Below are 14,920 nucleotides of genomic sequence, written 5' to 3'. Positions count from 1 at the left end.
ATACTTCCCCTCCTTCCTCATACCCACGGAAGAGAGAAGGAGTTCTGTGGCAAAGCTGGGTTATGTATATTGTACCGAGCATCTAACTACAGATCAGGAGCCATACAATTCAACCCCCCCCCCCTCCCCCTTCGAGAGTTAACATTCCGAATTACCAGGCCATCCAAATACTTCGAAATGCGAATATAGTGGCAGCAGCAGCTAAAATCAATGAAGAAAGCAACGAGGATGTCAAATTAATCGCTGCAAAAAATCATAGATGAAGGAGATACACCACTACACACCTCCTTGCCCCAGTGGAATCAATGCCCGATCAGGATAGTCCTATCTAGGTCCGTAACGGACAGACGGTGTACACGTACATGCCCATGAGGCATATGCACCAGCTTCTGGTGAGGAGTCTGAAACAATGTTGTGTTCTCAAGAGACCCAACACCGGACCTTACTGGCGGAATCAGATACTCTGATGCTGTCGGAGGCACTTTCAGGATCCAATCTAGAAAGGGCCTTGGAATTCCATCATAGACTGGTCCCAGATAATCAAGGAACCTTATACATGGTTCAATGCGAACCAGAAAGTACAGGGGAGGTCCATCTGGAGCAATTTGACCAGAAAAGGCAGCTCCATAGCTCTGATGGTCATTTCATGGCACAGAAACATTCATCGCCCAGGAATAACAAGGTTCCTGAAGTCAATAACTCTGGTAATACGGCCACAAGGACTCCCCAGTTATGCTCAGGGACCTCCCCCACTGTGCATGTCCTGGCCCATTATCCGACTCCTCCCCCCAGAGTTAATCTGCAAATGAAACTGGTAACACCAGTCCCGACGCAGCGATATCAGTTTGGCGAAGTATGGATGGATGGCACAAAACATTCATCACGGATCTCCGGACACAATCTGACAGCTTGGTTGGTCCCCAACCCTGTACACGTTCCTCCAGGATTGAGCAATCCATCATTCATACCCTATCAAGGGTTGGTATTGATGCAGTCTCAGGCAGTAGGAGCGGAGAGTCAAAGGGGCCCGAACCAACAAAGAATGTTAGCAGTTCATGAAGAGGCAGTATCTCTGCAGAGAGCTCCTTTTGGAACTTCATTTGTGATGGGAGCTCAGACGAACCAACCTGGCACGGTCGTTGACTCGGCACACTCAGGAAGTGCAGAAATACATCCGCCTTTATGTTGGAAGGCAACAAGACAACTGCGCAGAACACCTTCCCATGGCGGAGTTTGTGATTAACTCATGGACCCATTCTGACCTAAGCATGTCCCCATTCGAGCTAACCTACGGCTATCTCCCCCGGTTCAATATCCCAGTTGGGAATGCAGCGGCATTCTGTCAACTCCATGCCTCGGGCCTCCATTCCGCCGCTTGGTATACCGAAGATCCACTCTTATTGTAATCTTACTCTTATTGTTCTTTCTCGCTACACATACCCTTTCGTTCTAGTCTCTCCTTATTGTCTTTTACTATACCCTGCAGGTACTACTCGTATAGCTCCTAGTAGTTAGTCTGGCGCTCCGCACCAATGCGCCGATCCGTAGATATAAATACTGCCTGTACGCTACTGTAGTTCCTCAGTTTAATTATCAACTTAGCCCTTCCCTAAGTCTTCAGGCTCAACGCCTTGAAGCACGTTCTACTCGACCTTAGGACTTGAACGTCCTCTGGTCCGCTCCTTGTCATCGGCGATACCGCCGCTCCGACTTGGCTGCTACTTAGCTCCTCCCTCTATACTCTCGATCTCCGGGGACTAATGGCGTAACGGCGGTGTTGTTAATAACTTCACTACTGTCCCACTCATCTTCCGCACTTAGACACCTTGTGGCCTTGGCACGGTTACACGGTGTACATGATCTTAACAGTATAATTAAACTCAATCTGTTAACGTTGTACTGACCTATCATTTTTTATGCCTCCGAAAACTCGAGCTCAATCCAGAGCTAACTCCGAAGAAAACACTTTCTTCACCACAGCCCAATCATTTGCCCCTTTCTCCGGAATCTATTTCTGCCATCGGTCAACCACGTCGCCGTAATCGCGGTTTCGGTCCAGCCACTGTCCCTACTACGTCGACTCTTCCTGAAGCCATGGAAGAAGAACAACAATTTGAGTACAGCACCTTGTACACTGGTGACGGACAACCTGTCCAAGTCTTGACCCCTCGCCGTGGACAACCCCCCGTGGTCGCTCCGGCTCGGGGCCGTTCAACTACTCGAATTGAATCTCCCATCCTCCAAGCCATAGCTCGTCGTACTGGGAAACAACCTCAACGTCATGCTGCTTCAGAATCTCCTCGTGACCCACCTCCTCACTTCAATCTGGACGCTGGTGATCACGATGATCAAGACCCTCCTCTCGACCCCGACGATCCGGGCGCCGACAACAATCATGACGGCCTGGATGATGATTCCGGCGGTTTACCGCGTGGTGAGCCTGGTGACCCCAGTGGACCTGGTGGACCTGGTGGTCCCGGCGGTCCTGGTGGACCTAGTGGACCCCGTTCTCCTATCTCTCCTGACATCCCCAACGGGCAACGTGCTATGTTGGAACTCCTCTCGGGGTTCGAGGGTTCCATTGAGACCCTTGGTACCGTTCTCGCTGCCCTTGGCCATCCCTGTGACAGCTCTGAATCTAAGAGCAAGGTCAAGGAGGCAGAGGTATTCGACGGTTCGGATCCCCGAAAACTCAAGATGTTCTTCGTCAATCTCGCCCTGGTCTTTAATGACCGACCAAAGTACTTCACCGACCAGCAGAAGGTGAATTACACCCTTTCCTATCTCAGTGGGTCAGCCAAAGAATGGTTTGTCCCTGATATCCTCGACCCGGATCTCGACTCGCTGCCAGCCTGGACGTCCTCCTTCAAAGCCCTTGTAAAGGAGCTACAGGACAATTTCGGCATTTACGACGTGCAAGGCGAGGCCGAAGATTCTCTCGGTAATCTGAAGATGAAGGAAACCGAGAACATCCGGAAATACAACATCCGGTTCAACACCCTGGCTGCTAGTACCAACTGGGATTCTGCTGCCCTGAAATGGGCTTATGGACAAGGTTTAGCTGAATGCATCAAGGACGAAATGGCGCATTTGCCCGAACTGGCAACACTCGCCGATTATTGTCAAGAAGTTCTTCGCATTGACAATCGTTATTGGAAGCGCGAAGAAACTAGAAAGCGTGAGGCTGGTAAGCCTTTTATTGCTCAGAACCCGAAGAAGGGTTCCTCGGACTTTAAGACTGGTTCTACTAACCAGCAACACAACTCTCAGCCATCTGGCTCTTCGGCGCCGTTCACGCCGAAGTCTAAACCCTTCTCTGGTGGTAAGTCTAACAACAATGGTAAGCCCCAGAACTCTTCGAATTCCGGCCAACCTGGCGGTCAGCGCCCCGTGTTCAACCATCTTGGTGCAGATGGGAAAGTCCTTCCCTCCGAGAGGGAAAGAAGGATGAAGAACAACCTTTGTCTCTTCTGCGGTGGTAAGCATCAGATTGCTGACTGCAATAAGTGAAAGGCCTGAGAGTCGAAGGGCCGTGCTGCTGAGGTTGAAGAAACCCCCGAAGCAACCATTGAGGTTGTTGAAGAGGAATCGGAAAACTAGTCTGCAGCTCTTGTTCCACGGTACGAAACGGGAGCTGCGTTGATCAGGTTCGTACCTCACCTGGGGAGTTATATCTCAATGCGTCCGCTCTTTCTTCCATTGAACGATCTCTTGTAATATCATTAACTACTGAATTTCTGTTATCCGATTCGGCCGCACCGGCTGAACCTATTTCTGCTCTTCTCAAATTTCCTACTCTTGTTGATTCTGGTTCTACTGACTCTTTCATCAATACTTGTTATGTTTCTCAAAATTCCATTCCTACGACCAAAATCTCTCCTGTTAATCTTTGTCTTTTTGATGGTTCATTATCTTCTAAACCAATTACCGATATGGTGAATATCGCTGTCCGGTTCCCTTCTGGCGAGCTGCTTCTATTGCCCTTTTATGTTACTCATTTAGATTCATCTTGTAAAGCAGTATTAGGTTACAGTTTCTTACCCCGCTACAATCTGTTGATTGACTGGGCATCTTGAAACATTATGTTCCGTAACACTTCACACTTTGATTCTCCACAGATGTCTGTGCCTTCTGCCACCAACACTGAAGGTCGCTGTTCCATTACTGGAACCTTCGCCGCCGGTTTTACCGACAATTCTGGAACCCCCTCCTGGGGATTCACCTCACTCTCGCTCCCGCTCTCGGATGTTACGGGCCAAGCCCCTCTTGTCTAAATTCCCCTTTGAACCCATCTATTCTTATCCTATGGTCTCTCAATTCGCTGCTCAACTGGAAACTCCTGAGGTCGACATTGCACTCGTCAGTGCTGCAGTCTTTAACAGGGCTTGCAAGGACGCTGGTATGGAACCCATTCTCCTTCGTGCTATCCACTCTGAGGTCGTGGCCCGCGCCGCCGACCGCTCTTCCACCGCTCCTACTGTCCCTCCACTTCCTCATTCTATCCCAGCAGAGTATGCTGAGTTTGCAGACGTCTTTGATGAGATTGCTGCAGATGCACTTCCTGAACACAGCCCTTACAACCTGAAGATTGACTTGGAAGAAGGCGCTTCGCCGCCTCTCGGTCGAATTTATCCTTTGTCTGAAAAGGAGTTAGTCACCCTTAAAGACTTTATTGACAAACAGCTGGCCACTGGTGCCATCACCCCATCTTCCTCACCTCACGGCGCCCCGGTACTCTTTGTTCCCAAGAAGGATGGGAAACTTCGGCTTTGCGTGGACTTCCACGGTCTCAACCGTATCACCAAGAAGGACCACTATCCACTGCCGTTGATCTCAGACCTCCTTGACGCTCCGAAACGAGCCAAAATCTACACCAAATTGGACCTCGCTCACACTTATCATCTAGTCAGAATAGCAGAAGGTGATGAATGGAAAACCACCTTTCAGACCCGCTACGGCTCTTACGAATGGAAGGTTATGCCGTTCAGCCTTACAAACGCACCTGCTGCTTTCCAACGTTTTGTTAATGACATTTTCTCTGACATGCTAGATGTTTGTGTCATCGTCTATCTTGACGACACCCTGACCCACCCCGACACGCCGGAGGAACACCGAGAACACGTCAAGGAAGTTCTTCGGCGCTTACGGAAACATCGGCTTTACGCCAATCCTGACAAATGTGAGTTCAATATGGATACTGTTGAGTACTTAGGTTACATTCTTTCTCCTGACGGATTGACCATGTCCAAAGAGAAAGTACAGACCATTCTGGAATGGCCTGTTCCTAGGAAGGTTAAGGACATTCAGTCCTTTTTGGGTTTTGCAAACTTCTATCGTTGTTTTATTTATAATTATAGCAATATCATTGTGCTGATGACTTGGCTTACCCGGAAGGGCACCCTCTGGATCTGGGACAATGACTGTCAAGAGGCTGTTGAAAACCTCAAAATTGCTTTCACTTCTGCGCCTATTCTCGCTCACTGGGAACCTAGTTGTCCTTTTATCATGGAAACCGACGCTTCCGACTATGCCATTGCGGTGATTCTCTCCATTCAGACTGTTGACAGTGAAATTCATCCTCTAGCCTTCCTTTCCAGAACTCTTCACACTGCGGAGCTCAACTACGACACTCATGACAAAGAGCTCCTTGCCATCTTCGAAGCCTTCAAAGCTTGGCATGATTATCTGGAAGGTTCCGGCGATCCGGTGGACGTCATCACCGATCACAAAAATCTTGAGTATCTCTCTACTAGCAAGATTCTCACCCGTCAACAGGTCCGTTGGTCAGAGTATCTCCACCAATTCAACATGGTAATTCGCTTCCAACCGGGAAAGCTCAGCGAAAAACCCGATTAGATAACTAGACACTGGGATGTCTATCCCAAAGAGGGGGATATCGGCTACGCGCAAGTCAACCCTCACAACTTCCGACCTATCTTCACTAATGAGCAACTGACCTCATCTCTTCGAGCTACCTTCTTAGAAGGCCCGATACTCCGAGCCTCCATCATTATGGATATCAAAGCCCTACATCAAGCTATCATTCTCGCTCTTCGAAAGGACCCAAGCTCCGTCGTTGGCTTGGAACTTGCTAAAGATCCTTCCAATGAACGTTGGAGCTTAGGCAGTGATGGGTTATTACGCCTTGATGACCGTATTCATGTACCGAATCACGGCGATCTTCGCCTTCAAGTTCTCCGCTACTTTCACGATCATCCACTCTCAGGCCATTTTGGCCAGAACTGAACTCTAGAGGCAGTACATTGTCAATACACCTGGCCCAAGGTCAGAGACTTCGTCCGTGACTATGTCTCCTCCTGCACTACTTGCGGTTGCAATAAGCCTCGGCCTTACGGCTTGTTGAAACCTCTGCCGGTTCCAGTCCGGCCATGGGATTCTATCTCCATGGACTTCATTGAGCAACTGCCAACTTCGAATGGTTATACAGCTACACTAGTCATTGTGGACCAATCTTCCAAGCAAGCTATCTTCATTCCAACTTTTGATACTATCACTTTTGAACAACTGGCTGAGCTTTTTGTTATTCATGTTTTCTCTAAGCATGGTGTTCCTAATCATGTTACTTCTGATCGTGGTTCCGAATTTGTTTCGGCGTTCTCCCAGGCTCTCGGTAAAGCGCTCTCCATGGAACTACACTATACCTCTGGATATCATCCGGAAGCCGTTGGGCAGACCGAGCGTGTGAACCAGACTCTCAAGCAGTACATCAGGATCTATTGCTCCTACCAACAAGATGACTGGTCACATTTACCTCTGATCGCCCAGTTCGCCTATAACAATGCTCCCAATGCTTCCATTCTTCGCTAACAAAGGATACCATCCCAACATCACCGTTCGGCCCGAGGTTGACATGAAGTCTGATCTAGCCAGAGACTTCGTCGTTAACCTTGATGAACTCCACGCCTTCCTTCGAGAGGAAATCCTTCTAGCTCAATCTTATTACAAGGAACAAGCTGACAGGAAAAGAATCTCGCATCCGGAGTTCCCGATCGGCTCCGAAGTATTTGTTCTTGCTAAGCACATTCGATCTACTCATCCTACTGAAAAATTCTCTGAAAAATATCTTGGTCCTTTCAAGGTCATCAGTCGACCTGGTACTTTGTCTTATGAGCTCAAGCTCCCGGACTATCTTCGCTGGATTCACCTGGTCTTCCATGTCTCACAGCTGGAGCCGGTTATGCCAAACCCTTTCCCGAATCATACTCAATCTCCTCCACCTCCAATTGAAGTTGATGGTGAAGAGGAGTACAACGTTGCCGAAATCCTTGACTCCAAGCTGGACAGAAGGTATAAATGTTGTCCTCTATGTTATTACATTCGGTGGGCCGGTTACGAAGGTACCGATGATGAATTCTCTTGGGTTGCTGCTGATGAACTACATGCTGACGAACTGGTACCTGCATTCCATGCCCGATACCCTTTAAAACCTGGACCTTGATCACAAAAAACATTTTATTCCTTCCACTGAAAATTCCATTCTCTGCCGAAGTTCACTTCGCTGCGTCGAGAGGGTAAACACGATGATAGCAAATTGAGTGTTTATCCCTCTCTCTTATTTGCTTATTTGTTCTCCAATTACCGCTTCACTTAATTCTTATTCACACTTAAGCTACTTATACTTCAAACTAAATATTTCTTCCGCCTCTTCGGGGCCCATTCGCTTTCCAATTTCAATACGTGATAACATTTTTTATGTACAAAAAACAAGAAGGCAAGAAAATTACAAAAAGTGGCCGAAGGCCGAAGTCCGATGTCCGCTATACTATTACTCTACCACCTCCTTTTCCTTTCCCTTCTCAGAGGTTGCCGCCTTTGCCCTATTTGGCGCCGGCGCCTCCTCCTCTCCTTCCTCCACTTCTTCCCTGTCCTTCTCCATTTCCCCTTCAATCTCCCTCTCCTCTTCCTCATCACTGTCCACAACCCTGCGCCTGTGGAGACCGGGGTCGGAATGGGTCTTATGGTAGGGATTGGTATATGAGGGTTTATGTTGTAGCGTGCTAGGAGCAGGCTGGAGCTCGAAGGGAGCTACAGGAACCGTGACCGAGGACGGGAATGACCTAGTAGTGGCTGGAACAATGAGATGGTGACCCTTGAGGGGGTTCCCAGGAGGTCCAGGGAGGTTAGGTAAGAGTGCGGGACCGTATGATATTGCGTAGTAGGAGTTGTACTCGCTAGAACGTCAATATAGGATCGAGTAGGTCGTAGATGTAAATGGGTCTTGAGGGTATAAGCTCCCGGGAAGGTATATGCCCGGGAGGGTAGGTCCCTGGGGACTGGGCTTGAGGATGGATGTCCTCGAGTGTTGGAGGTGGTAATGGAGAAGTGACACGTAGTTCGACGTGAGGGGTAGCTTCGACGTTACTTAGATCGAGGTCCCGAAGCTTACGAAGTAGCTAGGGAGCTCTGGGAGGTTTGGGGAAGGGTAGCTCACCAAAGCGTTTAGGCGTTGGGGAGCTTGAGTAATGTTCGAGGGAGCTCAGAGACTCACTCGGATGGCTTAGACTTGAAGTAAAAGCATATATTCGATCATATAGACGATCAGAGAGACAGTAGACGAGAGTAAAGAGAAACAGAGGTAGAGAAACAGAGAGTAAAGAGAAATCTGTATGGTTAGCAGGTACAAAGGGACAGGGACTGGACCTATGCAAAAGGGTGTGTGTTCAAAATATACCAAGCTGGGGCTTGGGGGCATTGCAGAGCTACTTAAATAGGTATGGGAAGTGAACAAGGGAACATCAGAATCTAGGGAACATGAGGCAGATAATCGAGAGAGGCAGGTGATCGAGATTGGTACTTAATGGAGCTTGTCATAAAGTACGCAGCCCCTATCATTTTCCTTTTCTCACCGTCTCGACGCCTTTACTTGTACGATACATCATCCCATCACTGTCAAACCCCCATCGATTACTGATCCACCTGACCCATCTTCTCCTTCTACTGGCTTCCGCCACCTTCCTTGTTCCTAAACTGTACAGTATTACATCGTTGTTTCTCGCAGACCGGATTATGTATATATAGCCAACCCTCCACAGCCTGGTCCCTTATCTTGACCTCTCTGTCATTATCTGGGACCAGGTATGTGCTTACTTACTACTACCTATGACTAAGATACTCAATATATCTCTGTCATTATCTGGGACCAGTTCGCCTCTGCTCCGCTTAGTCACTCTGCCTCACTGACCTGCTTAGTCGCTCCGCCTCACTGCCTAGCTTAGTCACCCCGCTTCCTGCTCCGATAGTCACTCCGCCTCTGCCGCTTCGTGACAGAGCTGGTGTAGGAGGGTTTCGTACACGTGTCGGGATGGTTGTCAGGACGTTTGGTACTGTCTAGGGGAGGTGCGTACTGCCTCAGGGATGTCTTGGGGAGGTGGAAGGAGAGTCGGGAATGTGAGAACATGTGGGCTGGTGCTGGGGTTGGTTTGGTTGCGGTCAGGGCATGACATTACCCCCCCTTGAAACCCCTTCGCGCCCTCGCAATGGGTAGTCGTGTTTCCTGGAAGGTCACCTGACATTTACCTGAGATTTTCTTCGCCCTACAACGTTCGCAGGGTTCCTTCTCGTCGTCATCGTTGTCGCCGTCATCGCCGTCATCTGGGTCTTCATCAACAGGCTAAGTAGCAAGGAGTCAGACAATTACCTAGTTATAGTGATAGGTAAACGCACCTGGGCCTTAGCCTTGCCTTTTCCTTTGCTCTTCTTCAAAATTTCGACCACCGGTCTCTGCGGCAAAACCGACACCTCACTTGGAGAGGTCCTTCTCTGACTCCGAGCTGTCGCCGCCGCGGCCAACAGCCTCCTTCTCTCAGACACCTCCTCCTCCTGTTGTTGTGCTCGACGGGCCCGCTCTCGCGCCTCCTGCGCCGCCTTCTCTCTAGCTGCTGCTGCTCTGGCAGCCTTTTCTTCTGCGGCCTTCCTCGCCCTCACCCTCTCCACGCGTGCCTGCGCCCTCTGGATTATCTCGTCCTCATCTTCATCCTCATCCTCCAGACCTTCCTCCTCATGGACGGAGGTGGGACAGGCCGCGACCTCAAAGGTCCGGCGGTCGAAGAATTGGTCGTGGTGGTGATAGTTCAGCTAGCAGACATTGTCGACTTAGAAGTTTTGGGGAACTTAGGCCCTTAGCGGCAAAACTCTGGGCCTTTTATAGGGCAAAACTGCGCACAGACCAGTGAAAATTTTCCTTCAAATTGTACTTGGCTTACGGTGAACCAACGAAATTTTCCTGATGACTAAAGGGATAATTGCTGGTGCTAACGGGATATAAAATTTTCTCTCTGGTGACTAATAGTATTTCCCGATACTAACGGCTTTCGAGGGCTCAAGCCTAAGAGGGGGATACTGTCAAGTCCATGCCTCGGGCCTCCATTCCGCCACTTGGTATTCCGAAGATCCACCTTTTATTGTAATCTCTCCTTATTGTTCTTTCTCGCTACACATATCCTTTCATTCTAGTCCCTCCTTATTGTCTTTTACTTTACCCTGCAGGTACTACATGTATAGCTCCTAGTAGTTAGTCTAGTGCTCCGCACCGATGCGCCAATCCGTAGATATAAATACTGCCTGTACACTACTGTAGTTCCTCAGTTTAATTATCAACTTAGATCTCCCTTCCAACTTAACTCTTCTCTAAGTCTTCAGGCTCAATGCCTTGAAGTACGTCTACTCTACCTTAGGACTTAAATGTTCTTTGGTTCGCTCCTCATCACCGGCGTTACTGCCGCTCTGACTTGGCTGCTACTTAGCTCCTCCCTTCTATACCCTTGATCTCCGGGGACTAACGGCGTAATGGCAGTGTTGTTAATAACTTCACTACTGTCCCACTCGACCTTCCGCCCTTCGACACCTTGTGGCCTCTGGCACGGTTACACGGTGTACATGATCTTAACAGATGGGCTGGGCGTTCTTTACGTGTTTGTGGACCACAGCGGAACGCTCTGGAAAGTCAGCCACACTAACAACTTCCCTTGAAGGCAAGCCAAGTGGGAAACAGTGTCCATGTCCCGACCGTGTGTGGCTACCTCCCATTCCGGTCCCACGAAGGAGGCGAGCAGGTAAGTGATAATAATACTATGTGATTGAGATGCTCATCCATTATCAGAATCTTTAGCCCATCTCCTATTGGAGATTGTTTGCAAGGATAGACCTAGAACTTATTGTGCTCAATGTATGTATACTCTGCTTGCTGAAGAGTAAGCTCATGTGCTGTTTCCAAAGGTGCAAAAATACACACAGAGAAATTTGTGTTCATTGGTAGCATTTTTATTGTTTGGAACATGATTATTAAATCTGTTCTGAAAAGGGTTGTAACAGCATGAAGGTACCACTTTTGCTATTCATGCCTTATTTTCAAGACTGACAATTTGCTAGATCCCTGTATGGAGAATTCAAACTGTTCCATTTCTTTTGTACTTATGTAGATATCATGCAGCTATATGTTCTGGTAAATGACAAGAAAAGCCTCCCCCAGGCTTTCTGTGCATGTTACGGATGGGTAGAAGCTATGTCAATCCCACCTAGCTCGTGTTGGTCAATACTAATCGAATGCTAGGTTAAACCTGGTACGCTCCGACAGGTCCTGAACGTCACGCATCTCGATATCCCGACATCAGTGATGTTTCGACATTCGGACATCTCAATGTCCTGACATTGGGTATGCATAACCTCGGCAAGGTTATTTTGAACAACCTCATGTTTTTCGTGAGGTGAATATTTCGTGAAAATTTTATATAACCTATGGCACAATATTGTACGATTATTTTAAATAAGCTAGGATTATGATCCTCATGTTTGCTGGGAGGTTATGTTATGATTATTCCAAATTTTTGGCAGCCGAAAATATCAATGAATCGCGAGGCACAAAGTCATTATTATATCCTCAATATTATTGGTAGAATACTTAAAATAACTGCATAATATGAACTTTATATTCTATAGTCAACTATCTGAGAATTATACGAACTTTTCGACATCCCAAAATCAGTCAATTTTTGGTAAAAATCTACGGATAATGGACGGATTTTGGAGGCGCCAAAACGCCCTCTTCCCCACAGTGCTCGTTTCACTTGTGCGCATTTGTTCCCATCGAAGATGAAGATACAATGAGCACTGCTCTTTGATAAACCACACAGCAGTTTGAAAAACTGAGTGAGTGTTGTATTGGAGCCATGCAGCTGGCCTACAGCCATTCCAGCGGCATGGAAACCATCCAAGAATGAGCTATATACATTGAATATATATTGGTGAGAGTTTATAAGGTGTATATTCATTTACTTGCCTGACATCTACCCCGATAACAACTGTCTGTGAGCCATGGTGTTTGTTAATGAACCCATGCTCAACGACGAATTCCCCGAGTTTGCATGAAAATGCACAATCATTTACAAGCTGTAATCCGAGCATTCAGAAATGTTGAGAGGTAAAGTATGGCTACTCACAAACCAAATATCTTTTATTCCCATAATGACTGGATGTTCATGAGTAAGAAGATGAAAGAAATTGATGAGAACAGCTCCTATTTCTCAAAGACGGGTACCCGGTACAGAGTTCTAGCCAGTGCAGGCACGAAAGGGAACTACAATTTTATTTGTGTAAAAGATACAGGATAGCTTTCAAAACCTATTGCATGCATCACAGAGGATAGCTAGTTAACACTAGGTATACAGATGCAAAAATGATCTCTTCTTTGTCTTCACCACATCCTCTATTAAACAACCCTTGGCTTGGGCATGTGCGTGAAATTCAGTGTTGTTACAGTAGTGGTGAAGGAAGATGCAGCATGGAGGGTCTGTAACAAAGGACAACTTGAACCTTAATTCACCTGGTTTATTCATAAGAGTGCCCATTCCAATGCAAAGCTCAGCTTGGCACACAATGCTCATACTCGGAAGCTACAGCGACCTGGTTAGTAAACTTTGTCTCCTCTAAGGCTTAGAGGACTCACCTGATAGCCCCTAGAAGCTCAGGCAAGCATTAGAACCTCACAGAAACAAATAGTCTGTAGGTATGCATTTGAACCAATGGAAATGAGGCCGACGTCGCTCTGAGGAGCAAGCCTGGGTTGCATGCAAACTGTTAACAAGCTTGCCTTGTTTTTGTGTGAAAGAGAAAGGAAGGAATCAAATGAGCACTCCAACCAACAAATCTAATACACAATATGCGAGTTCACTGCTATCAAATTTATTTAATAGCAAGGGGTAGCATTGTCAAAGGTTCTGCAAAGCTTTTGATAGCTAAGGAAAAGCTTCAATCAATCAATTTGAACCATTCTAAGGATTCAATATATTCCTTTGATTAAGGTATCAGCATCATTTGTGCTTTAGTGGTATTGATATGGGTATATCAAGAATCAGGGGTTTGAATCAAAGTAAATTAAAACTGAAACACACAGACCCCTACAGAGGGCTAGAATTATGTGCTGGCACAACCACACAGCGTGATTTGCCCTTAAGACCAACAACTGATCCTAAGTTCAAAGAATACCCAACAACTGGATATAACTTCTCACAGTCACAAGGAGCAGAACATGATGTTCCTATACTCACAAGTGCCGGGCCCAAATGGCTGCTAGTGAAGAGGGTTCAGTCTGGCGGGAGTGTGTCTTTCCTTTTTACAGATTAGCACTGCAACATTGTCCCAAAATCACTTGTATTCCAGATACATCTGATTGCTATTCATACATACAGGATATGGAATTGCACAGTACAATAAATTTAATAGAATAAATATTTGGAGCCGCAAGGAAACTTCTATAATAAGTTATGAATCATATAACTTGAATCTATTTGTTCTTATTTGGTCCATATTGGTTCCAAGATTCTAGTATACCTCCAAACATAGGTATGTACTTCAGTATTCATTTAATCCTAATTGTTTAGAGAATGACTCGAATGGTGCTCATCTGTCATTGATGCTCAACATGTCCTTTGATCATTTCAACCTCCCCAACCTCCCTTCTGGACCTCCACAATGCTAAACAACCTCCCCAACCATTGGCTTTCCCCCAATCAACCAAATGACACCACTACAGCATTCCAATATGTCTATACATGCATCCATCATTCTGTCCCCTCATGTACTTAGACCAACCCCATTAAGTGCCCGTTTCATACTATGTTCATTTGTTAACTTCCCGGTACATATTTAAGCAGTTCCGTAGCATCCAGAAGCCCAGCTTGGTATATTTTGAACACACACCCTTTACATAGGTCCAGTCCCTGTCCCTTTGTACCTGCTACCTATACGGAATTCTCTTTACTCTCTGTTTCTCTATCTCAGTTTCTCTACCTCTGTTTCTCGTCTCAATGATTGTCTACGCAATCCAATATACGCTTTTACCTCATGTCTAAGCAATTCGAGTGAGTCTCTGACCCCCCTCAACCAATACTAAAGCTCCCCAAATGTCTATCGTTGCGGTGAGCCAACCTCCCCCAATCCTCCTCAAGCTCCTTAATTGCTCCATGAGCTCTGGGACCTTGATCTAGGTAATGTCAGAACTTCCCCTCATGTCCAACTACATGCTGCTCCTCTGTTACCACCTCCATCCCTTGAGGACATCAACCGTTACCTCCATCTCCTGGGACCTCTTTCCCAGGCTCACACTCTATTGGGAGCTCTTACGTCTGAACCTCCCACCATCTACTAGCTATAATGATCCTACATTGACATTCCTAGCTACTACAAGCCATCCTACGCAATGCTCCTATGTCTTCTAGTTCTGGTTACCTCCACCTTCACCCATTATTGTCCTAGAGATCTCCCTGGACCTTCTAGGAACCCCTTCAAGGGTCATATCTCTCAATCCCAGCCACTACTAGGTCATTCCTGTCCTCGGTCGCGATTCCTGTAGCTCCCTTTGAGCTCCAGCCTGCTCCTACTATGCTACAATGTACACTCACTACAC

At 47.1% G+C, this 14,920-nt stretch overlaps 1 protein-coding gene across 1 annotated transcript; it reads right to left on the bottom strand.

Moving 5' to 3' along the window:
- Nucleotides 1-7,786: 7,786 nt before the first annotated feature.
- Nucleotides 7,787-11,046, bottom strand: C8R40DRAFT_1171108 (uncharacterized protein; the record flags this gene model as incomplete). Its single annotated transcript, XM_046231648.1, has 5 exons — nt 7,787-8,188; nt 9,366-9,526; nt 9,559-9,631; nt 9,685-10,095; nt 10,930-11,046. 5 exons carry the CDS (start codon nt 11,044-11,046, stop codon nt 7,787-7,789), a joined length of 1,164 nt encoding a protein of 387 aa, XP_046086093.1.
- Between the last annotated feature and the right edge of the window lie 3,874 nt (nt 11,047-14,920).

The sequence above is a fragment of the Lentinula edodes genome, assembly GCF_021015755.1.
Source record: "Lentinula edodes strain Le(Bin) 0899 ss11 chromosome Unknown C8R40scaffold_19, whole genome shotgun sequence".
NCBI lineage: Eukaryota > Fungi > Basidiomycota > Agaricomycetes > Agaricales > Omphalotaceae > Lentinula > Lentinula edodes.
This window is presented reverse-complemented; position numbering and strand designations above follow the sequence as displayed.